This window comes from Balaenoptera ricei, chromosome 13 (genome assembly GCF_028023285.1).
Source record: "Balaenoptera ricei isolate mBalRic1 chromosome 13, mBalRic1.hap2, whole genome shotgun sequence".
NCBI lineage: Eukaryota > Metazoa > Chordata > Mammalia > Artiodactyla > Balaenopteridae > Balaenoptera > Balaenoptera ricei.
In genome coordinates, this window is record NC_082651.1 from 80,019,106 (window position 1) to 80,044,687 (window position 25,582).

General features: G+C 50.6%; 3 protein-coding genes across 3 annotated transcripts in view; 1 reads left to right on the forward strand and 2 right to left on the reverse strand.

Annotated features, from left to right (window-relative positions):
• CLIP4 (CAP-Gly domain containing linker protein family member 4) overlaps positions 1–17,211 on the reverse strand; it is a 113,038-nt gene extending 95,827 nt beyond the window's left edge. The window contains exon 1 of the mRNA XM_059943665.1: positions 17,161–17,211. The gene's annotated coding sequence lies outside the window, so the exon portion shown is untranslated. The remainder of the gene's footprint in view (positions 1–17,160) is intronic.
• On the forward strand, positions 1,403–10,036 carry PCARE (photoreceptor cilium actin regulator). Its single transcript, XM_059942932.1, has 2 exons — positions 1,403–5,148; positions 9,638–10,036. Exons 1-2 carry the CDS (start codon positions 1,403–1,405, stop codon positions 9,813–9,815), a joined length of 3,924 nt encoding a protein of 1,307 aa, XP_059798915.1. The 3' UTR covers positions 9,816–10,036.
• A 5,146-nt stretch (positions 17,212–22,357) lies between the features above and the next one.
• TOGARAM2 (TOG array regulator of axonemal microtubules 2) overlaps positions 22,358–25,582 on the reverse strand; it is a 53,341-nt gene continuing 50,116 nt past the window's right edge. Inside the window, exon 20 of the mRNA XM_059943657.1 lies at positions 22,358–22,773. Within this exon, the coding sequence (XP_059799640.1) occupies positions 22,517–22,773 (257 nt within the window). The 3' untranslated portion in view covers positions 22,358–22,516. The remainder of the gene's footprint in view (positions 22,774–25,582) is intronic.

Consider the following 25,582-nt stretch of genomic DNA (forward strand, 5'->3'; position numbering starts at 1 on the left):
CTTTTATTATAAGTGACTTAGACGCCAGGGGGAAAGGAATAAGGAATTCCTTTTTTTTTTTTTCTTGAGTACCTACCTCTTACCAAGCACCGCGCCAAGCACTTGCCTAACATTAGCTGACAATTGACTTAATCCCCACAACAACTCCACGAAGTAGATATCACTATCCCCATTTCAAAGATGAGTTCTGCCCCAGGGAAGTTACATCACTTGTGGAAATTCCCCCAACTAAAAGGAGAAGAACTCAGTATTTAAACTCAAGTCTCCCAACTTCAAACCCCTGCTCTAGACTTTACTGACAGCAAAGAAAGTTTTAAAGGAGGTTTTAAATGGGCAGCTGCTACCTTAGGCATGGGCAAGAGTACCAGGCTCAGACTGAGTAGAAGCTGGGCTTGAAAAGGAAAATACATTTTTCCCTTAAGTTCTACTCCTAATGGCTCTCCACTGCCCAGGTTTAGCTTATTTTCCTATGAGGAAGGTTTAATAAAAAGCCTTTTCCTGTGAGAGCATTGTCTCCCTGAGCCCCCATAGTCCACAGGGACCGGCCTTGAGCTTTATATGATGGAGAGTTTTTCTGCTTTCCCCTCCAAGGCTCCCTGCGATCTACCTCCCTTTTCTAGGGTAGAGGAAAGTCTTCTTCATTCCCTGTCTTATTTGGAGATGTCCTCCAGCACTAGAAAGTCGTAGTATTTTTATAAGCCACACAAACAACAATGTACCGCCTCAATTCCCAGCTACTGTGCAGTTTTGGGGTCTTCTGGATGGCAGCAGGTTGGAGCACACTCGGCTGATTTGCCCTTATTAAACTGTTAAGGTCACTTCTCTGTCAGGATTCATAAACGGTGAGCCCTCGCTTCCCCTCCACAAATGTGTCTCTTCCAGAGTCTTTTGCAATTATGGCTCATTTCTCTAGGTTTCATATGGCAGGCATCTGAACAGAATTAAAAACATAAGCACGTGCAAAAATAATCCACTTCCCAAGATAGTAAATGCTGAGTTCTATATTAGAACACGCTGTGAGTGCTGACTGGCTAGGGCATGATTAACCTAATAGGCTTAAAGTTCCACTTGCCATGCACATCTGTCAGGACACGAGCAAAATGCAGTCCCGTAATCCACGGGACTGAAGTCCTCTAGAACTGCCCTGTTGCTCACCAGCAGCAGAGGGTTCAAAACTTAGAACAACACCGGAACGGCGGCAGTATCACTACCTCTACACGATGGGGCCAAGGAAGTAAAGAAAGCCGGTTCCAAGTTTAGGACATTGCACCTTGGACTTCAAAGGATTCTGGCTTGGAAATTGCCTGGATGGACTAGTAAGACTGCCTTTTGTTCCTGTTTTGAATACAATTCTCTGAAAAATCTGAGGGTTGCAGATGGGAGATGACTACAAGCTGACATCATGGGATGTACACCTTCCCACAGCGATATTGTTAACAGCGTTGCTAAGAGTGGCATCCAGTTTTTTAAAAAGCCCAAAGCAATTCTGCCAGGATGTCAGGGGGCCAGTGAAAGATGCTCCATCCCTTTGCTGGTTCAAAACTCCACCTGCTATGACTCTGGAGGGGGCTCGTCCCAGGGACAGAGGCCAGCAGAAGAGCAGCAAAGTCCCAGGTGGATCCAATCCGTGGCTGAAAGTCTTTGTCAGCTCACCAGAGATTCCACTTCAGGCAAAAGGAAAGATATGGAAGGACTGATCCCAGAAACCAAAACCTCCCCATCCCAGCTGAACAAATCACAAAGCTACGTGACTACAGACATTCCATTCAAGAGACAGACTTCCCATGGACCACAAGGGGCGGTCTTTTCTGGGGAAGAGAGTGAAGAAAGTAATACCCAGGAGACTTCCAAATGGGAAAAGAGGCCAAAATGTCACAGGTCGAGCAAACAGGGCCATTACTGCCAAACCATCCTTCCTGCCCACGAGTCTGAAGACAAAGTAGACTTCCCTGAGCCCCTGGTGAAGGCCCACCAGCGTGCTTACACCTATCTGCACGCCTGCCTCTCCAAATACGAAGCAGTTCTGAGCATCACCCATCGCGCCACACAGACCCAGGAGCTGCTGCAGCCCATGGTCGGCTTCCTGTTGCTGTGTTTTGATGAGGTCAACCAGCTCTTGGGGGAAATCTCCAAGGACGGAGAAGAGCTCCTCCAGGAAGTTAAGGAGGATCTGGTTTGGCCGTTGAAGAAAAGAGAGCCCCAGGAGCAGCCAGATCTCTTGCGGCAGCTTCTGCAGTACACAGTTAGCAAGCTGCGGGCGCTCAGCGGCACGGTGGCCTCGCTCTCTGACAGCCTCCTGGAGGGCTCCGGCCGCTACTTCCGCGGCGCCGCAGGCCACCTGGGAAACAAGCTGAGCAAGAAGAGGGGTGCGGATGAACGCCTCCTAAGGGTTCTGGGGCACCTGGAGAGCTTAGCGAGTGGCCACAGTGACCCTGAAGTGCAGGGTCTACCCTTGTGCTCTGAGGACAGTGGCATTGGTGCTGACAATGAGTCCATGCAGCTGGCAGACAAGCTGGGCAAGCAAGCCAGCTGGGACTTCGTGCTGGAGCCTGCAGAATGGAGGCCAGCGATTTCACCCACAGCGGAGGCCAGGCTGTCAAGACACACCTGGCAGCACAGTCCATTCTGGATGGGTTCAGCCAGACCCCAGGACTGCCCGCTCTCAAGGCCTCTTACAGCAAAGGTTCAGCCAGCAGTGCAGGGTGGACCAGGGAGCCCCTGGCCCTCCAGCACAGGCCCAGAAAATACTGCCTCCAGGCCTTGGGGGCTGGGCCAAAGCTCTCCGTGCGATTCCCCTGGGATCAGGATCTCCAGGGAAGCACACTTTCCTGAAGGCTCCAGGTTGATGGACACTCCGCCCCTCAGTGAAGGTGAGGACAGCAGCCCAGAGGAGGAGGAAGAGAAAGAGAGTTGCCTGAGTCCGCGTGCGTGGCAGGGACACGCTTCCCATGCAAGGCCTCGGTCTGCACCCTCCGGTGCCGAAAGCCCATTTCAGCCACACCCCCGGAGGCTTAGGAGCCCCCAGGACCAGGAAATGATTCTGAAGATGAAGGAAGCAATCAGTGAAAGGATCAAGTTTGTCCCCGTGCCCTCTGAGCACCAGGAATGGACTGAGGAAGAGGAGAGAACCATGGTGCCCCCAAGACTGAACACGGCCAGCGACAGCAGGAAGGCCCCCTCAAGGCAGAGGAGGTCCCGGTCTGAGGGGTGTCTGAAGAGCCACGTGGAGGACCCCACCCTCCAGGAGCTGTGGAGGGTCCAGAGAGACCTCAGCCAGAGGCTGGAGGCACTTTGCACCCAGGGCACCCGACAGCAGGGGCACAGCCAGAAGCAGGTTCTGCAACCCAGGACAGCAGCGCTGAGGCCCGACAACTGCTGCAAGGTCACCCCAAGCAGCACCATCAGCAAGCTAAAGGCATCCCTCACCAAGAACTTCAGCATTTTGCCAAGTCAGAGCACCTTGCAGAAATGCTGTCCCCGCCCTGAGGGAGAACAGCCCTGGCAGAGAAAAGCTGAGGGGCTTCCAAATGTCATCCCATCAGGTGAGAGGGCCAGTGAGGCTCCCAGGGCCCGGGACTGGAACATCAGGAGCTGTCCTACCAGAACATCGGTCAAGAAACTCATTGAAACTTTCAGTCCCACCGAGGGCCTAAGGACACTGGGGGATTCCAAGGACTCTGGGCCGAGCCCCTGCCCCAGGAAGTGGGGGGTCCCCACCATGCCTCCCAGATTCCCCATTTACAGGGGACTTGCCCCTTTGTATCCAAAGCCTCGAATTTCTCCAGCAGCAGGTGGAGAATCTCTCAGGATGGGCCCAGGCTGGAGGCCCTGTGCTCCCACCATTCCCCCTCTGCTCACAGCAGAAACAGCCAAGAGTGAGGACCTCAACTGTGAAACAGAGGCGAACCCAGAGCATCTCCCTCCGCCGCCTCTGGAAATCCTGATGGACAAATCATTCACTTCCCTGGAGCCCCCAGAAAGCAGCAATCTCGCAGAGAGCTCCCTTGAAGGGACCCACGTGCCAGGGCTGGGAGGGGCTGGCCCCGCCCGGAGAACGTGGGCTTCCCCAAAGCTAAGAGCCGCCATGAGCCCCTCTGACCTGCTGCCCAGCAAGAGCACGGCCACCCTCGCCAGGGCCCGCAGCGCAGAACCAGGGAGCAGCAAGAGAGGCTGCAATCCCGGGAAGCTCGCCTTGGACCTCAGCCCCCCGCCAGCCGCCAGCGGAAACCCAGAGGTGCCGGGCAGCAGGGCCCAGAGTCAGGCACGAGCGGACAGGGCCACAGGCCTCTCCAAGCATCCGCGGAAGGTCATCCACTGGCACCACTCCAGCCACACGTCCGGGCAGAACAGGACCTCGGAACCCAGCCTGGCCAGGCCAGTGCGAGGGCCACATTCTCCCGAGGCCCCAAGGCAGAACCAAGATAGAAGCTCCGCGCTGGTCAGGAAGGCCTCTCCCACAAGGGCACACTGGACGCCCAGAGTGGGCAAGAGGCACTCAAGCCTGCCCTCCACTCACAGACCTGCCCAGCCAAGTGTGCCCTGTGTGCGCAGGTCCCCCAGCCCACCGCTCAGCCCTCCAGTGAGCCCCAGGGTGCTAAGCCCCCCAACAGTGAAGAAACGAGCTTCCCCTCCCCCCCAGCACAAACTGTCCACCCCTCCCTCGGCAAGCCCACCCGCTCAGCACAAGGTCTCCGGCCCCCCTGCCCAGTGCGCAGAAGCCAGTTCCCCTGCCTCTGGCCCCTCCCCATCTCCACCAGCGTCTCCCAGTCAGGGGCCCAAGGACACAAGAGATTCTGAAGATAGTCGGGCAGCCACGGCCAAAGCGTCTGGGAACACATGTTCCATTTTCTGTCCAGCCACCTCCTCTCTGTTTGAAGCTAAGTCACCATTCTCAACAGTACCCCAACTCACCCCGCCATCGCTGCCACCTGAAGCTGGGGGTCCTTGTGGGACCCCGACAGGATGCTGGAGGAGCAGCTCAGGGCCACGACTGAGGGCAGACTCACAGCGAGGGACAGTTCTGTGTGCCCTCAACCCTCAGCCTTTCACCAGAAGGACAGCTTCTGACTGCCAGCCGGGCATCCGCCTTCACCTGCCTGCCCCCGGCACCACCAGCGACGCTTGTGAATCCCAGCTTGGCCAGAGCAGGTAAGGAGAGTCCTCAGGCCACAGCCCTGCAGTTATTGGGATAGAGCTGATGGGCCCTTAGGCTCATCTGGGTCAGTAGTTTTCAAACTGTGCTCCAAGAGAAGAGCAGCTGGGAGAGGGGTCTAGGAATGTCCTGTCTCCCAGTCCCCAGTGCTTAAGCAACCGTCTTTCATCTGTTACACACTTCAGGTTCCCGAGAAAGATTTAATTGCAAGGGGCTCTGCTGTATTAAAGTTTAAAAAAAAATTTAAAAATTAAAAAAAAAAAGTTTAAAACAATCAGGTTAGTGCAACCCCATGTGCCCCTTATTTTACACTTGGGGAAACTGAGGTGAAGTGACTTGACCCCCAAAGTTGAGTCATTGTCACCTGTCTGGAGCCAGCAGCCTGATTTCTATCTTTCCTGGTTTACAGCAATAGACCAGCATCTTAGTGGGAGCTGCTCAAAGTTTTTGGTCCCAGGACTTCTTTAAGCTCTTCAAAATCGAGACCCCCAAGGAGCCTTTGCATATGTGCATTGCATCTATCGCTTTTTCCTGCTTTACAAATTAAAATTGAGAGATGTTTAAAATATTTATTAATTGAAAAAACAAAAACGACCCCATTCTATGTTAACATAAACTATATCCTAATGAAAAGTAACTATATTTTCCACAACAACAACAAAATTGAGTGAAAGGAGTGGCACTGTCTTATACTTTTACAAATCTCTTTAGGGTGTGGGCTTCACAGAAAGACAGTTGGACTCTCAGACCTCTGTCCACAGTCAATCTGTTGTGATATCACACATCATGTAGTCTGGAAAACTCCACTCTACATTCCTGAAAGAATAAGTGAAAAAGGCACATAACATCTTAGTATTATTATGAAAATAGTTTTGACCACGTGGACACAACCCCCCCCGCCCCCCGCCGCCAAAAGGATCTGGGAGGCACCCAGGGGACACGCCTTAACAAACAGCGGGTCCTGGAGGTATTGAATATGAAAGTCTGGCTTCCCCATACTCCCAAGGACCTGCCCCCACTTCTCCTCCAATCCAGCCTCATCTCCATCTCCCCTTTCAGAGGAGTATAGAGCAAGAATAAGACTCTCCATGAGCACTGAGCACCAGAACCCAGGCAGAAGGGCTGCCATGCCTGCCCTGGGCCGGCTGAGTTCTAAGTGTGCCTTTCTCATGAGAGGCAGCTGACTTGCATGTCCTTGGCCCAGCCCTGCAGACAGGCCTGGGCATGCAGCTACAAGGGGGCATGACTCAAAGTAGAGCCATTGCCTGGGAGTTGAAAGGACTCGAATGGTGGTGTGATTATTTTACAGAGTTTACGGGGACACGCATCTTTTCCCAAATTGTGGCATGGGGAGAAAAACGTAAATCTGAGGTCAATTAAAGAGGAATTCTTATCAATGTGTCTTGATATCATATCAGACAAAGCTCAACCCACAGCAGTCCTTGCTATCTTTGCATTGCCCACAGTTGTGTAAATCAGAAGTTAATTTCTGCCAGAGCGATATGTGTTACAGACTTCACAGTCTGTCCTGGCATAAATGGTAGATTTTCCACAAAGTACTCGGCAGTCAATTTTAAATAAAGATATTATCTCTGGAAAGTTGTGCATGATTATAGTTATAGAAACTTCCCCAGCCACTTGAAAGAAATGAAATATTGATTGTTTTTGCAAGAATCTTCATGTAACGTTGCTCTTTTCTTAAATCTAAAATGAGCTTCCTGCAGCACAGTGCCTTTCATCTGAGAACCTCTATAAGTGTTATTGCATTATTCCTCACGCTAGCCATTTATTCAGTTATTAGATTTCTAAAACTGTGCCCTTCAGGAGAAGAGCTTGAGAGAACAAGGACAATAAAATGGCATTAATTAAAAACACTAACACTTTAAAACAGCAGGAGCAATAATAAAGCAACATAAAATTGTTCAAGGAGAAAATACTGCCATTCTCTCAGGTTTCTCCTCGGAATAAGGCGGCCTTAAAGGTTGTTTTATGTCCTGAATCTCAATATTCAGAGAGATGAGGTGGGGTGGGGAGTAATTGTAGCTTGAAAGAGGGAAGAGGATTCATAAAGAGGAGCCTTCCCAAGGTCACGCGGAAGGTCACAGAATGACTCACAGCCATTCCCCTATCTCCCGGTCAGACCACACCTCTAAACTGTTCCAGACTGTGAAACTGTGAGCACGTGATGAATGTGATGGGGAAATGCTTATTCCCCAGACACACACCCCACTCCCCACTCAGCCCTGTAAAATTAGCGTCTGGGAGCAGAAGTGCACCAGCTGTAAGAGGAGGGCTTTTGCGGCTCTGGAGATGACAAGCATTTTTTTCTGCCCTCCTGCGTATGGGAAACAACGCCAGGGAACTGAGCATGATTCCCCCAAGATCATGCAACAAGACAACAAGCCAGTGCCCGAGAGCCAGAAACTGTTACAGGCTGTTTCCCCAAGCAGGGACTTGCAGGGACAGCCCTGCCCATCGTATCTCGCAGCCGAGGCAGGCTTGCAGGATGCACTGGCCTGTGTCTGGTGTTGATTCCCTGCAGGTCATCCCGTGCCCCCTTTTTAGAAAAACTGATGGTGTTGATATCTTCCCCATCTTGGGGCCCGGGGATTGGGCGCAGTCCTTGGGGGCTTCCCCAGGAAGCTCTGTTACTGAGCTTCGAGGGTTATTTACGTGTTGAATCCCCAGGTGAAGGCACCTGTCTCTAACCAGGTCTCAGTGTGCCCAGAGTTGCTCCGCTAAATGCGGTGCTTTTAATCTTTGCCAGTCAGGGTCTCTCTGCAGCCCCCTGACCCCGTTTCCTGGAGACCTGGGCAGCCTGTCTCCCCAGCAGGTCTGGGAACAGGTGGAACCACGGCCGTACGGCAACCAAAACAGTCGACCTCCTGGCCTGAGCCTCAGGCATATGTGGGACCCGGTTGGGGGCGGGGAAGACACGGTTCAAGAACCAAATCCTGCGTCACACCTCGGTGTCAGCCTCCACTAACACTGCATGCCACAGCCTGTCCCCTGGGCCTGCCCCTCCCATTCCTGCCAGCTGCTCCAATCTGGGAGCAGCAAAGGGTCATGCCTCCCCCTGCTCAAAAGGGGCACAGGCAGAAGAAAAAATAAGGTGGGAGCTGTGGCCCACAAATCACTGGGTCCTGCAGGGACTTACCGATGGGGCCAGAGGCTGACATAGGTGAGACCGGCTCTAAGGAACAGGGTGGGTTCCTCACTGCCTGAAAACCACATATGACGGCCAGTGTCAGTGCCCACCCCACCTCCCCCCACCATTCCTGCCACCCTGATCTTGTTAGGATCCAAACTCAAACTTGTCCGCCACTGGTTGGACATCCCACGTAAGCCTAAGCACGCAGAGCCGAGCACACTCATAATACAGTCAAGAAGGTGCCGTCGTGGGCAGAGAGAAGGGCTTCTGGTCTGTGCGTGTGGGGAGCTGGGGCCAGTCCTGGTCCTCGGGTGACTGATGGAGAGGCTTCGAGCCTCAGGTGCCCACCTGTCATATGACAGGGTGGTCCCTCAGGTCCCTTGCAGGTGTGACTTCCTAGTCCTACTACAAAACAGCACCAGTGACAGCCGACAATTTAGTGAGCACCTATCATATGCTGGTTAGTGTGCGGAGAGTTTTCCATGTGTCATCCAATATTGATAACTTTGAGTGTCCTATGAGATGGGTATTATTACTACCTCCCTTTCACAAAGCAGGAAACAGAGAATCAGAGAGATTAATCAACATGCTAGAGGTCACACAGCCAGTAAGTGGAAGGGCCAGGACTCGAACCCAGACAGCCGACTCCACCCTCCACGCGGTCTTCGTGAGGCTAGCCTGGCTGCCCGTAGCCAGTGTGGCTTCCCGAGCTGGTCCCCCATCTGGCCTAAACTCGCTCCGTGCTTGTGACCACCCTCCACTCCGTGCTCCCGGAGCACATTGGGTGTCCCTCTCTGTTCAGAGCCCCTCTCACTGTGGCACTCAGCAGCGAAGCTCTATTCTAGCCAAATGCCAGGTCTGGGCCAAGGAGTTTTCATTTTACTCCATTCAGGAAAAGGGTGGCAGCTGAGCAAAGCAGGGGTTTTTTTGCTGTTATTGTTGGTGTTATTTTTGATTCAACTAGCTAAGCCTAGCTCTTTATTAAATAAGAAGTGCTTTTAAAACAAAAACAAAATAAAGGCCTGGCTCCCGAGTTCCTGAGGGAGCTGCTTTGCTCACAGCAGCAGGATCTGGGCATCCCAAGAGAGAACAGGACTCAGCCTGTCCTCTGAAACACGAGGAGCTTGGCTCTCACGGTGCCCAGCCACAGCAGACACCCACAAGGACAGCACCAGCAGGCAAAGCTGATACAGAAAGGCAGAGGCCTGGCACCAAGAGACCACCAGGTCTGTGGGTGACACAGACGGGAGGGCTTGAGAGAGACAGAATGGAGATGGGGCGGGGCCAGAAGGAACGAGGAGGGTTTGACTGGCACCTGTGCTTTCTCTCTGCAGCAGCAGCGAGGAGAGCCCCAAGGACACAGAGCCATGGAACAGTCCCTGTGCCCCAGAACCGAAGGGCGGCAGCAGGGGTGCACCGCCCCCGGAGCTCTGCGTGCTGGGCCACGGGCTGCAGCGGGAGGCCAGCGCCAGCCATGCCCAGGACAAGCCCCAGCAGAAGGAAGTGGCCTGACGGGCTGGCCGCCTGAGTCACACTGATGCCAGTCACCCCAGAAGGCAAGGGTGACAGCCAAGCGTCAGACAACCCCAGAGAGGGTGGGCCAACCAAACTCCTCCTGAGAGGTAGGAAAGGCCTGGAAAGGGCACTGCCCAGAGGCTCTCCTAAATTCTAAACAATCACTGTTTGCAGTCCTAGATCCTGGTTTGCCTTGGGGTTCAACGAGTATCTATAACTTTGGACCCCGCAATGACACGCTTTAATCCTTCAAGTGCTGGTGTTAATTTAGAAGGAAACAATATTTACCACGTGCTTGATGAGCCAGGTGTTTTACCCGGGTTAGCTCTGTGAAACCATTTAATTCTTTCAACAGTGAATGAAGCAGATAGCATTCTCCTGGTTTTTGCAGATGAGAAAACCAAAGCACCTCTCGTCCGTTCACTCCCCCAAGTGCCTTGCCTGAGGTTACACAGCTAGGAAGAGAACAGAGTAAAACGTGAACAGGTGTGCCTGGCACTAGACTCTATTGTCTTTCATTCCTTTCTATTTTTTTGAACATTTCATTGCCCTTGACTGTTCCATCACTCCATTTGCAAGCATACGTATGTACTTGTACAAGTGGAAAGCTTCTTCTTGTTTTTTAAGGTTAAATAATGGCACAGCTTTTATGTGCCCATTATGAGCTCTGTTTAGAAGCTGAATGCTCCAGAGATAAGAAGCCTGAATTGGCATTAAGACACACAGCTCCACCCACCCTCCTTCTTCTCCTTCCCAAGCTCAGCTCCAAAGCCCTAAAAGCAAAGCTTTCAGCCCATCAGCGCAGCCCTGCTGCCTCTCCGTATAAGCCTGTCTCAGATGCTCGACCCCATGCCCCCACATGCCTCTCAGGCTGAGCGGGTACAACCAAGCCTCCCAAACAAAGCAGCCTATTCTCTGCACCCCGTGGGGGCTGAAGCTCAGAAGGACGTGTGGGTAAGGCAGGCACACACACGCGCACACACACACACACACACACACACACACACCAGTCTCCCCCAGGGGCTTCTCTGCCAACGTTATTCCCAGGTCATCTGCAGAACTTCTGCTGGAGTTGAAACTGAAGTGAAGAACCATTGTTCATGCCCAAAACCTGCTTCTGCCAATGAGCTAGATATTTGCTGCAGAATTTGGAATTTTTCCACTGGAGGCTGTGGAGTGCTTTCTATTTAGAAAAGAATTTGCAGTAATTGGGTGATTCAATGCCAGCTCAGTGGGTTGTCAAAAGACAAGAATTCTCACCCACAGGGTACAGCTAAGGGACAATCCTCCACAGCTGCTTCAAAGCTGATTTGTTAAGTTTGGAAAAATTATAGACTTCAAGTCTTTTCTTGTTGAAGTAGATCATGACTCAAGAATACGTTAAACTGGGTCCTGAGGACTAAGCTCCCTTCCCCAGGGATAGGCCGCGGCTCCAAGTAAATGATCCCCACCTTGACTTGTCCAGTTATTCAGACAGGGGTGACAGGGACAATCTCTTCCAAGGTACTCAAGGAACAGCTGATTAAACTACCAAGAGGGACCACAACCCACCCCTCTATTGGGAAATGTCTGTACACACCCAGTTGGGTGCTCATGTTTGCTGTGTAGCTGCACTAATCCTCAGAGCAGAGCTCAGGCCACAGCGGGGCAGAGCCACACCCAGGGGCTGGAGGCTGGGCCCTGGGAACTGCCTGGGCTGCAGGACACAGGAGGAAATTCAGCCACCCAGGCCCAGGTAAGTGTGTGAGAACAGCCGGCTTCAGGAAACTTGCTCGAGAGAGAGCTGGACTGTCTCCCTGCATGGTTAGGCTGGCAGCATGGGTAACGAGGGCTGGGCCCCGTAGGCTGGCTTTCAGGAAGGAAGCAAGCAGTGTGAAGCAATCCAGCTCAGAGGTAAGAGAATTGCTCAGAAAGGGGACCTGCCCGGTGCTAGGGTTTCGAGGCCAGCTTCCTGGAGGTCTGAAGAGACAAAGCAGAACCCCAGGTGCCGGGAGACTGGACAGGGACCCAGGTGATGCAACTGGGACGCAACGTGGGGATGTAACCCCAGGGATGATAAAAAGTCTAAGTGACTGGATGAGAAGTGGGGGCCAGATCCACAAGAACGGGAAGTTCTGGGTCTCCAGCCCAGGCCCCCCCTTGCAGGGTCTTGGAGGTTTGGGGCTGGTTTGAGTGTGTGGGTGTGGCTGAGGGTACCCAGCTGCAGTGGCATGAGGCAGAAGTGGGCAGCTGGGAGCCAGGCAGCATCGTATGTCACGGAGGGGGTCAGCATCAGAGCGAATGCCCTGGAGGGGTCTGGAATGAACCACTGCTGCCTTCATGAGGGTGCCCGGCAGGAGGTTCTCTGAGAGGAGAGGCTCCCCCGACCAGCACCCCAAGCTAGGCTGGCAAACAGCAGCCAACACCCACCCCTCCTGTCCTGCAGGCAGCAGCGGAGGGATCCAGGGTGCACAGGATTCCTGCCGTCAGCCATGGAGCCGTTCATACTCCTCACCCCTCTACACTCACTGAGCACGTACTTGTGCCAGGACAGGGCCAGGCTGCTGCCATGTATCCTCATATGTGATGTAACGAGAGACCCAGAACCTCTAGGCCCAGGCAGCAGGGACAATGAGCTGCTGTAGCCATCGTGATGCTCAAGGACCCAGAGGCTTCAAGAATCCCAAGTCATCTTCCCAGAGGGGAAAGGGGAGGGGTCGCTAAGGCCAAGGGGCTGGAAGGCAGTAAAGGTCTAAGATGAAGCAGTGCCAAGCTGGCGCTGGAACAGATGAGTCAAAGATATGCTTTTTGGGCTACAATCCCAACTACCACACTCAGACCAAATTACATGTGAATTAGACTTTGTATAAAAGAAATTAAATCCACCCCAATAGACCATTTGTGTGGCATCCACGGTTTCACCCCTCCTGAGACCAGGCCTTTCCTCAAATCTGTGTCTGTGGCTCTGCCTCGGAGAGCACGCTACCGGGGCCATGAGGGGCAAGCCCCACTCCACAGCTTCTCGGATGGGTCACTCTTACCCACCCGCCCCCTCCACCCAATAACCTCGTCCTTGCTGGGCCCAATCCGCTTCCTGTGCTCAAGGGGGAAGGGAGAGCAGGGTGTTTTTGTTTTGTTTTGTCTTGTTTAATTAATTAAGCCAATGGACCCAACCCATTAAAGACTCCCGTGTCTGTTCTTTTTCTTCACAGTTAGAAACCAAGAAGGAATGTTGGGTATAAAGACAAGAGGGAGACCACACAGGAGATTAATTTAAGGAGTGCATATTATACCCATATTCTTATTGGGGCCGACTCCTTTCTGGGGGTTTACAGCCATCCTCCATGCACACAGGGACCCCAGAGCTGTGGAGAGGGGGGTGTCCAGCCCCCTCTTTATCCAACACATTCGTAACATAGCAAAGAGTGCTGCCCCAGGGGAACAACACAGTTTTCTAGTTCCATCAAAAGGATTCATGGAGTAAAAAAGCAAATATAATATTCTAGTGGAACAGCGATAGCTTTTTGCAAATATAAATACAATCTTCAAGATGAAATAAATCTTCCTTCCGCAGCTTGGTTCTGTGCGGTTGTTTACTATAAGCAGCATCTATTTTCCTTCCTCACGTCATATACCCAGTTCAGAACCTAAAATAATCCATGTTGATAGAAAATGAAAGGCAGACAAACCAGAGAGACTTTTCCTTCACTGTGAAGCGCTTACGTTTGACAAGACTCGCCTCATAAACTCCGCAACATGAATGAAAGGGATTTTGAGACATATATTCTTTTTTTCTGAAATAAACCAGTGTTTTGCATGTATCAGGGGAGCAGGTGCCATGAATTATTGTGTCAACGTGTCTGTCAATTGATCGTCTGGTTGACTGCGTACAGGCTGCCAACACCCGCTCTGTCTGCCAAAGCAAAGCTTTTCAAAGGTAATATATTTTTAAGTAGCCCCACATTAAAGTCTGTTGAACTGCCATAAAGTAAATGTGTTCTGAGCCTATATTAACAGAGCATGTTATACGGCACTATGGTTTCCTCCCTGTACCTCCCTGAAGTTTAAATAAAGTTCCATCAATCCAACCAGATGGTTTTATGAAATGTCATTAAAGATGCATTGCACAAGCAGGGGAGCAAACAGTTAATTCACTCAGGACTCTAATTCAATTTTACGGAGGACCCTGGACGCTGCTGGCTTGATTACACTCGTGGACTTCAGAACATAACTTTATGATAGTCTGAAGGCCCTGCATCAGGTGACTATAGAATTCAACCGACCTGGTAGCCTGTGTTCCGAATGCTGTAATTTCAGACATCCTTGAAGTCTAGCACCCAAGGCAACAATCTGGCTGGAATGGTGGCACTGAGGACTGAGGTAATGGCCCTAGACAAACCTGATAGGACTGAATTGAAGGAAGAAGGAAACAGAAGCAGAAGAAGGAAGAAGGAACGGTGTGGTAAATGTGATCGTCACCCTGCGAGCCAGACTTTCTCCCACTCCTGATGGTTGGGCCGGAGGCCTGACACCTCCATCAACCCGCCCTGTGACCTGGCTTATATGGGCTCGTATCTTCATCTACCCGGCAGTGACAGCAATGCCAATCTACTTATCCTACCATCTGCAAGACGTGAGCAAACCTGCCTTTTCTAACCCATCTCATGGAGCCATTTGGGGGGACTGAATTCATAATCCCTCCGCCATCTTCGCTCTTAATGTTCATCTCTGCCATCTCTGCACGCTAAGTTTCTGATTAAGAAAAGAACTCAGGACCATTTCCCCCTCCTTCTAGATCTGAGCTTTGATCCTTGGAGAAAGTTAAAAACAGCTGTCAAACTCAGCTAGAATTGACTTCCTTCTTTGAAGAATTCCATGTCTTTCAAAGTGAAAAGACTAAAACATTTAGCTGGCAATCACAACTACATATGTCAAACATACCAAACAGAAAAAAAAAGCAAATTAAGTCTCTGAATCTCCTAGTTATTCCCACGTTGAGTCGTAAGTGATCTGTCAGTCAGCTGGTAGGAATGACCCGCATGCCTTCAGAATAGCAGGTTTTACTGGGATAAGACTGGAGTTAGTCATAATTATATTTTTTCTTTGTGTTTAACACTCTACTTTTTCAAAATAGAATTATCTACATTGTTTCATTAGATCTTTGGGGGAAAAAATCCTAGGAGATGAACAAAGCAAGTAGTTTTTCAGTGTCTTTTACAGATGAAAAAAAAAGGGAGGCTGAGAGATGTCAGATGTTTTCCTCCAAAGACACATTGCCAGCTAGTGGCAGAACAAGTCGCCTAGCCCCTGGCCAGCCTTGGTTCTAACACCTACTGCAACAATATTTAGATTATTCCAGGGGGCAGCCTAGAAAAAGATACAACAAACTTCTCTGGAAGAAATTCTCAGTTTTCTCCAGTTTTTACAAAAAGGAAATTTTTCATATCCGGCCAAAGTCTAGCTATAGTTTTAGCCATTCCTCTTAAACAAGCTTGGATGGAAGCTCAAAATTTCCAAGAGAATTTAAAAAAATAATAATCCTCTCGACGCACCTTAACCACTCCTCATCCACGCCCCCCCCCCCTACAGATAGAACTGCCCCTGGCATTAAGAAAAAGTCTTTTCAAAAAAATATTTGTCCCTCATTGCCATGACCCCCCCGAAGTGGGCTTCCAGTTGAAACCTTCTGGCAGGAGCAAAGCCTCATTCTGGAGACACGTCTTACACTTTATTGTCAGTGCCCCAAAGCGGTAAAAACCAGTGGATGAGACAGAAAGGAAATATAGACCCTGGGAAACAGATTGCCTTCATGAAAATTATTTGTCTAGCTTTTCTTTCTCCTTTGGAAGTGGACAGGATTGGCTGTGTTTACAAAACCTGGTGACATTCTAAAGCTTTTGTTTAGTTAACAGCTTCTGACATCAGCCACAGAGGTTCTGGATCACTTTCCAGATGTAAAAATTCTCAAGGAGAACCCAAAGTGATGCTAATAACAGCTGTCAACCCACAGAGAGGTAATTATAAAGCTGTGATTAAAACAAAACAAAACCTTCAAATGTTAGAGCCTTCTTCACTGAAAACACCAGGTAGTAGGATACAGAGACGCCATAATGCCCCCCTGAGTAAGCCCCAGTAATGATACGGACAAAACTGGACCCCCCGAATGGTCCCTGACTCAGAAACGCCCACCTGGTGAGCAACCTGTATGCACAGAGATGCTGCCCCGCCTGCCTGCCCAGGGGACTCCTGAAGCCCAGCTGGGAACAGGCAGTTAGGACACTGCTTCTGCAACCTGCCTGATCTTGAGCAGATCATATTCCCAGGCCCCAAGGACCCCGTTGCCTGTCTCCCTCCCTCCTCCAGTCTCAATCCCTCCTCCAGTCTCCATCCCTCCTCCCCAAGCAAACGTTTCCATCAAACACATTTGGGAAATACTGGCTTAGGGATGCTGGCTCTCAAGTGTGGGCTAGCCTGGAGCCCTAACAGCCACTAAGAGCACTGGGACTATGCCCCCGGCTCTTGACCTTGAGGGTGTGTAAGGATGGCTGAGGGTTCTCATTCATAGGTCTGGAGTACGACCTAGGGGTCTGCACTTTAACAAGCACCACAGGTGCTGCTGTGGTCAGCAGGCCACGATCCACACTGCATCTACACCTTTCTCCAGGCCAACAGCTCCCCTAATCACGGCATACCTGAAACCTTCCCCTTTTTCTACTCCTCTACCTGCCCTTGAGTCTCTGCCGGAACACGAGAGATTGTGGCTGACTCCCTGGCTATAGCAAGCTCCATGAAGAACAGAGAGTCTTCGCATTTCTCATTTGGTCGGTCTTCATTTATTTGCACAAATCCTATCCCACCAAAGGCCACGGTTAGATGGCCAGGTGTCTGCAGCAAGCCCTGGTGATAAGAGCAGAGGCAGCAGACCCTCTCTGCCCTGAAGGTTTTAGGGCAGAACTCTGGGGCCACACTAACTCCAAGAGACCATGCGATTTTAACGGGTCCTCTCAAGGGGCTCAGACTGACCCAAGGGGAGGTCGATATCTGGGAGCCATAGAGTACCCTGGCGCATGCCAGGCGCTTTGGAGTCAAACAGCCCTGAGTGCAGATCCAAGCTCAGCCGCTCCTTAGCTGTGTCCCAAGGCCTGGCCCCCAAATTGTGGTCCCTGCCAGACCAGTGGCATGGACATCCCCTGGGGGCTTATTGGAAACAAAGGATCTCGGGCCCCACCCAGACCATCTGAATCAGAGTCTGCACTTGAGCAAGAGTCCCAGTGATTCCCACGCGCTGGCTGAGGTAGCTTATTAAGCATCTCTGAGGCTCAGTTTCCTCACCGGGAAATGGGAGAAATAATATCTTTCTTACGAGATGTTGAGAAGAATGACGGACCAGGAAGGCGGCAGACGCTCCGTTGAGAGGCTGACCCCTCCTCTGGTCTTCCCTCCTCGGGGCGCCTTTTCCTCCCTCCATTACCAGGAGACGGAAGACGATCCCCCTTTCCATCAGCATTTCTCCTTTCTTTTCCTATTGGCAGGACCAAATTATAATGTAAGGAAAATGCTTTCAGCAAGAAAGTGCTCGGAGATCCTCCCAGCCATTCTGCCCCCAGCTGAGAGTCAGAGGAGGCTTGGAGGGGAGGGAACAAGCCTGCAGGGAGAAGAGCTTCCAGATTTCTCCTGGGGTAAGGGGTGGGGATGCTGAGGGTAGCTGTGAGGGACGTGTCAAGTAAGGAGAAGGGAGAAGGCAACTGGAGAGGTGACAGGCCCCAGTGGCAAGAACAGCCCTAGCTTCCCAGCAGAGAGGGCAGACCATGCTCCATCCTCTGAAACAAGCCCAGCACAAGTTAACAGTGGGTCTCAGCTCCGCAGATCTCCAAGGTACATCCACTCCTCCAACTCCAAGGGCTGCAGAGCCCGCAAGACCCTGATCCTAGCTGATCCTAGACCCAGATCCTAAAGTAATGTCTCCAGAAACATAATGGCCAATATTCGTCAAGCGTTTCCTGTGCTCGTGGCCTCGTGTTAAGTATTTACAAGAATTATCTCATTAATCATCACAATAGCCCAGTTAAGGTGGGCAATATCGTCATCCTCCTCCCACCCACTTACTACATATACAACACACACACACACACACACACACACACACACACACTGGATTGATAAGGGAAGATCAGAGAGGCTGACAAGTGGCTCCAAGGCCACACACCAGGAGCAACAGTGCCTGACTTGAGTCCAGACCCTCTGACTCTGGTGCCTGGCCTCAGTCAGTCTCTGTCCCCAACCCAGGACACCCCAGGGCTGCCAGCTGGGGAGAGCTGGCAGACCAGGCACCCACAGGGCCGAAGCCACTGCCACTTTCTACACCTTTGATTTTACTGTGGTTTCAGAATTTGGCCACCCGTTAGAATCATTTGTAGAGAAAAGAAAAAAGAGAAGAGAGAAAAAAAATGGATCAAGAAGATGTGAGATACACACACACACGCACACACATGCACACACACACACACACACACACACCAGAATATTATTTAGTCATAAGAAAGAAGGAAACCCTGCCATTTGTAACAACTTGGATGAAACGAGGGCATTTTGCAAAGTGAAATAAGTCAGACAGAGAGAGACAAATACTGTATGATTTCACTTATATGTGGAATCTAAAAAAGCTGAATTCGGAGAAACAGACAGTAGAGTGGCGGTTACCAGGGGCTGGGGAGGTGGGAGCCAGGGGTGGGGACTATGGATCAAAGTGTACAAACTTCCAGTCAAAAGGTTGATAAATTCTGGGAATCTACTGTACAGCAGGGTGATTATAGCTAATAGTTATGTATTATACACGTGAATGTGGCCAAGAGAGTAAATCTGAGATATTCTCAACACACAAAAAAAATTGCAATTATGTGACCGGCTGGAGGCTTGAGCTAAGGCTGTGGTGGCCATCGTTTTGCAATATGTAAGTGTATCAAACAATACATTGTGAAGCCGAGGCTAGTCGTCAGTTAGATCCATCAACCTATAACTTGCTTAATAAATAATAACTATAACCTGCCTACACTGATCAAGCTCACTTTCATTGTTTTTACAAAAACTTGCATGTCCTCCAAGCATTCCATAGCCTAAACAATAACATGTTTGCCCAAGTTGTTTTCCAGGAACTTGGAGTCAGCTGTTGCCCAGCTCAAGCCAGTTAAGACTGGTTGGGACAACTGACCCTCCAGCTGTGCATGCGTTGTGTCATGACCTTTTGAAGTCAGAGGGCCAAACACTTCACCCTCAGAACATGCTAAGGCCTCCATTTTCTGAACATGTGTCCCATGAAGAACCATGTAGCTTAGTTGCACCTGCACAGAATGCAACCTTTTTCTTACCTCACCTTTTTCTTATCTCCAATCACCTTTCCCCACACTCTCCATGCCTCAGAACCCCCCTGCTTCTTTATCCCAAATATCCCAGCCCCTCACCTTCTGGGGAAGCAGATCTGAAACGTTCTTCCTCGCTTGGCTGCCTTATAAACCCTTTCTCTGCTGCAAACCTCAGCATCTTAGCGTTTAGCTTGCTCTGCATCAAGCCAATGAATCTGGTTTGGTAACAACTGCACACCTTAAACTTACACAATGTTATACGTCAATTATACCTCAATAAAGCCTGAAGGAAAAAAAAGAAAAGGAAAGGAAAGAAAGAAAAGAAAAGAAGAAAAGAAAGAAAAGACAGCCCTCTGGGCTCTACCCCATACCCATGGAACCAAAATCCCCGGGGATGGGCCCAGGTGTCAGCATTTTTTAAAATCTCATTGGACGATTCCGAAGTACAATGAGAATGGAGAAACATTTCTCCACTCAGGAGGCAAGAAATGAAGCAGGGAAGAGAGAATAAGATAAGAAGTGGGGCCTGTAAAAAATTTTTCCTAAAATCTCAAAAATTCCCAAGCAAGGAATTCCTAAGCAGTTACATGTTCTCAGACAGGACTTTGGTCCTTGATTCTCACAATGGAGAGAGAGAGAGAGAGAGAGAGAGAGAGAAAAGCTCTTCCATAGCTCGATGCTATATTCCCACCCCAAGAGCACCTTGAGTAAGTAGAGCTCCTGGCTGCACGCACAGCCAGCCAAGCAAAGAAGGAGGTGGGCTCTGCTCAAACCCACCGTGGCTCTCAGGACAATCTTCATTTCCCATTAGGTCTCAGTCCTGCAGGCACTCCCAACAGGCCCAGGTTACTAATAAGCTGTCTTCCCTTTGTTTTAAAAGTAATGATGTGGGAAACTTTTGAGACAAAAGTTTCCCCCCAGCCTCCCCACTGGCATTCTGCCAGGGGTGTCACCCTCAGATCCCAGCTGCCCAGAGACTAGATTCAAACCTGAAATGGTGAAGGAAAAAGAACTATGCAAAGATTTATTCTTTGCTTTTCAGCTGTTTTCAGTTATTTTAAACACCCACCTGTGAGGACGGGTACAGAGCACAGGAGATGGGAAGCTTCCGGTTTGAAGACAGAAGGCAGGACCCAAATGCAGGAAGACAGGGCAACGTCTTTGAGCTTAATTTCTGCCTTCAAAATCCTTGGGCTCCTACAGTTCTAAAAAATCCTGAAATATTCTGATAGGCTCTAGGATCTTGACCAGCAGAAAATGTCAGTCTCAAACTGAAAAAGTCTGCACAGACTCCAAGCAAACTCAATTAATTAAATTGTGTAAAAGTTTAAATTCAGCCTCTTGGGCATCTTTGACAGCTCCCCGTCTAGGAGGCCTTTCACTTTGGTCAGTCAGAATCAACAAAGGGCATGGTGGTGCCGGGGGAAGTCCCTGCTAAGGTCACAAAGAGGTGAGAAGCCGCTAAGGCTGGGGCTGGAATTACCCAGCACACTTAAGCTGCCTATTAAAAGCCCAAGTCCCAGGATGACTGTGCCACGCCCAGGCTCACCCCAGGGCACTCGTGGCGAGGGGGGCGGGGGGGGGCAGCCTAGTTACCGCTGGCAACATTGCACGAGCTGATCCGAAGCTTCCCAGCCTGCTCTGCCCCATACTCTCAGGAGGGGCTCAGAACAGAGAAGTGGACCGATGTTGTACCTGGGGGTGGGTGACAATGGAGAGGGGTCCACTGGTGGGCCTGCCAGAAAACGTGCTGGCATGAAGCTGGGCCTCAGGGCCTGGCCATCTGGATCTGCCCCAGACTGCTGCTGTGGGTCTGGCTCCTTGGCTGGGACTGGATTGCTGCCCCTTCAGCCTTCACCTTACCCGTGTGTTTGAGGTCATGACCTGAGCTCTAGTTCTTTCTGGTCACACTGTTGTCAGCCGGCCACTGCCCCCAGGCAAGGCAGAGACACTCCTACTGTGTCCAGAGCCCCAGCCCTTGGCATGCATCCCCCTCTCACTGCCAGGACCCCGTTTCTCATTCCTCTCGTTGCTCCATCAGTGGCTCCACCTTCTTCGTGTTCTGGTCCAGCCTGCCTCCACCACATCTCTCCAGGCCCGCGATCCGGCCCAGCTGGAGTAGCCCGTGTGGTTTCAGAGCTCCCACGTGACATCTGCACACATGGCGCTTCGTGCTTCACACAGTCCTTCTGTTTACGGTATTTCAAACGTGAGTCATCATCCAGTCCTCTTCAGAACTAGCCAGGAAGCCACCTTCCAGAGAAGGCTGTCGGTAATGCCAACGTCAAACTCTCCTTGCCTTTAGATCCTGTTACAATGTTCCCATAGGACATAGGACATAGGATGCTGCACTGAAGATTTTGTAAAGCAGAAGCAGGGTGTCCCCCAGAGATGCTTATGTTCACCCCAAATCAGGCTTATGACAAATGGGCTGGATTTGAATGACCAACTCAGGGTCTCTGGGTTCAGGAGGGTTTTTCCAGCTGTGCACAGTTAGGAGCTATGCCCCAAAATGGTCTGCAACGTGGGGGTCTGTGCTATACTTTTCTCCCTAATTCCTTGTCTCAGTAGCATCAGCAGCTGGTTTTGCTGTTGTCGTGTTTTGTTTTCTTTTTTAAACTTTTTATGTGTACAATATTATATTTTGACTTCTGTATACATTGCAGTGAGCTTATCACCAAAGGTTTAGTTTCTATTCATCACCATACATTTAATCCCCTTTACCCTATTTGCCCTCCCCCCAACCATGACCCTTCCTCTACGGTTGGTAGCTGCTACTCTGTTCTCTGTATTTGTTTGCATCTGTTTGGTTTGTTCTTTTTCTTTGTTTTTTGCTTTTGTTCTTTTATATTCCACATATGAGTGAAATCTTATGGTATTTGTCTTTCTCCATTTGATTTATTTCACTTAGCATAATACCCTCAAGTTTCATCCATGTTGCCACAAGATTTCATCTTTTTTATGGCTTATAGTATTCGTGTGTGTGTGTGTGTGTGTGCACGCACACTGCATCATCTTTATCCACTCATCCAAAAATGGGCACATAGGTTGTTTCCATATCATGTTTTGTTTTCTTTGTCGCAAACCTAGCTACTAGAAAATTCTGTGGGGTTAAAAAAGTACAAGATAATAAAACCTTAGAAAAATAAGTAATTATTTTATTTCTACTTCAAAATATACTATGTACATCTGGAACTCTATGGGAAAGTAGACCAGGAGATTATTCCATCATAAAAATAAAATAAGATAAAAATAACGATTGCTCATTCTAGATCTGTCTTTAATCCCGATGAAAGGGGAGTGAGCTGCCAGTTGTCTTGCCGTCAGGTGCCTTCCCCCGTCAGTGACCTTGGGGCTGTCTCACAGGGATTCGGAGTCTAAGAGCTCCTGGAGCATTTTGAGGACTTGCTTTGGCTGGCTGGCGGCCAAGGCCTGCAGCCGGGAGCCCATCTGCCCCTGGAGGCTCCTGCACAGCCGGCAGACGGCCGTGCGGATGTTCCCGCCGCGCCCGGGCAGGATGCCGTTCCCGATCATGTTGTTCAGGAAGTACCAGAGGACAGGAAGTACGTGGCGCTCCACGGCCTGGGGCTTTCGGGGGTAAACTGAGGCCACCAACACTGTCAGGCAGAAAAGAGGGAGAGTTACTTGAGTCAAGCACTCTCCCTCTCTCTCCCACTGCCTTCTCTGGGGACACCAACTCTGTCCCCCAAAAGGCAGGCAACCCAGCAGGGCCCACTAACCCATTAGACACACTACCTAGAGCTTGTAACACACTTAGGGGCCCATGGAAATGTTTTAAATTCTTTTAAAATCAGAAGAAAAAAGTCTGAAGCTATCCAGCCGGATTTATATTTGTGTTCATACCAACCAGTCATAAAGTACAGTTTTAAACATTTTTTTACAGAGGAAGGGGTATGCAAAGGTGAAAGTGCTCAGGGCATATGACAGTATAACTGGTCCCTGAAGCCCAGGGCAAAGGAAACAGGCAGACACATCTGGATTGCTGTCCTGCCTCTGTTATTTACTAGCTGTGTGAGCTTGAGAAAGCCACCCAACCTTTCTGAGCCTGTTGCCTAATCTGTAAAGTAAGGATAATAACTCTGAACCAAACTCTTAAGACTGTTAGAGGTTAGATAATAAATGTAGGCGAAGTGCCTATGCAAGTAGGCATGTGACAAAGAGTAGCTGGTCCTAGTAGTGCTTTAATCTGCATTACCACCTAGGAGAGTTCACACGGCAAAAACTTGTACTAGGAAGAAAGGTCAAGACTCTCAAATGAAGCATTCTGGAACATAGAACAGCCAGTGGGAGATAAGACCAGCGTGGCCTCCCCAGTTTCGATGCCATACCTCACGATAAGCCCAGCAGTGATGCAGGAGGCTTGAACGTGCTTTGTAAACCATCAAGCTCTGCACAGACCCTTCATTCCAGTGAAGAAAGCCCCAAATCTGGTTACCCCAGGCCCCCTGCCTTCTCTAGACCCCAGAAAACCCAGAGACAGGCTAAAACCTGCCAGCAAGCTCTCCATCACACAGTAATTGCAGGGCTGCCTCCAATGTCAAGGCCTCATCAAGGGGGGCCAAGCCGCTTCGGAGGGGCTGCTCTGGCCCTCAGCCTTGGCCGCATCACCCTAAGTGCGTTCGTGCAAATACTTGCTTGACAATCAGCACACTGACTGTCATCCTGCCAAAGGATAAGTCCTGGTGAAGGCAAACAATGCTTAGAGAAGCACTTGATTTATTTATGGGGCAAAGAAATTGGAAGGTTCCCTGAGCTGAGACACACCCGGGAAACTAACACTGCCCGATCCTGAGTCCAGGGCTCAGAGCTATGCATCCTGACTCCGTTTCACTCTCACCCAAGAGGCAGGACACTCGTCTGTTTCACAGAGGAGGAAACCAACACTCAGGGGTCAAGGAGCTGGCCCCAGATCCCACAGCTCACAAGCAGAGGACAGAGGCCAAGCCTTCCTTGACTCTAAAGCCCACGCCCTTCCCACCTCTTGCTGCCCCAAACCTCTTGGAGCTCCACGTTTTAGAGGCTGGTCTGGAGTTTTGTTTTATTTTTAGAGAAACCCCCAATTTGTTCTTCCTTCATCAACTTAACTTCATCCAACCCGCCAGGATATTTTGCAGCGGGAGCCCTATATGGTCCCTCTGATTTCAGAGCCAGCCTGGGACAGTGGGGAACCGGAGAGGATGGCCCTAGGCCCCCTCAGCTCAGCCTGACTCTCTCACTGTGCCATTTCCCATGAAATATGTACCTTGACTTTCTGGCCATACCCTCAAGATTCCTGCACCCCACACTGGGGGCCTCCCCTGGGGCTGCCAGTGACACAGAGCCCTCCAAAGTCAAGGCGGTCCTCATTCCTGGGAAGGCAGGACTGCACCCAGTGAGCCAACCCAGCTGCGCCATCTTCATAAAATGGGGCCAAGAGGTGAGAGTTATGTTACCTGTGCTGGAAACAGGCTAAGACGGGAGGGCACAGTTAACTCTAAAGCCACCTGGTCAGCCCCAAGGGTGGTGGGAGGGTGGGAGGAGCAAGGGGAGGTGGAAGGGGGGCAGCCAGAGGGAACAGAAAGAAAACTAATCATCCGATTAGCCACCTGTACTGAGCAACTATAACTCAAAGGTTTCCTAAACCTCCACTGAATCTCTCCTGCAAACGGAGGTGAAAACTATCCCAGGAGCCAGGCCCAGGCAGGCCTCCCCCGACCCCACCAAATGGTGAGGGGTTCACCTGCCCCTAACCTGCCACACCTCCCCCACTCCTCCTCCCTGACGCCTCACCCCTGGACTCTCTCCTCCCGCAGTGAGGCATCTACACCCCGACCCCAGGAAGCTCACTTCCACCCTTAGTCCACATTCACCTGCCTGAGGGGAGCGGGGTGGCCCGGGAGCTGGTAGGGGGGCATCATGAGGAAAACCCCATTAAAATCGAGCTTAAAAGGCAGCTGAAGTAATTAGCAAAAGATTTACTCCTGTGTTAAGCTGTGCCATTATGAGTCCACGCCTTGTGTCAATTGAAATTTTCTTCCCTGCTCCTGGCTGACACAGAGTTAATGGAACTATGTAGAAACTCTTGTTTTTGAGGTCTCTTGGAAATAGAAGGGTAATATTTACAGTAAATGGATACCCACTCGCCTCTGGGGCCCATAAATTACCTGTACAAGGACAGGTAATCAGAGAATGCTGATTTTGAGTAACAGAGAAGAGTTCCTTGTCTGATACCCGAGGTGGTCTCAGTTACGTGACCCCATTCTCACCCCAGGGCACCCACAGCCTGGCACTGCAGCTGCATTGTAGCCCCCATCCTGGCCTCACTCGCGCCATCTGCCTGGAGCAGGCCTGGCACCTGGGCCGGAAGTAAGGGGCCACTCCAGGGACACGGGGAGGACTGAACCAGGGCGCAGAGGCAAGGCCAGG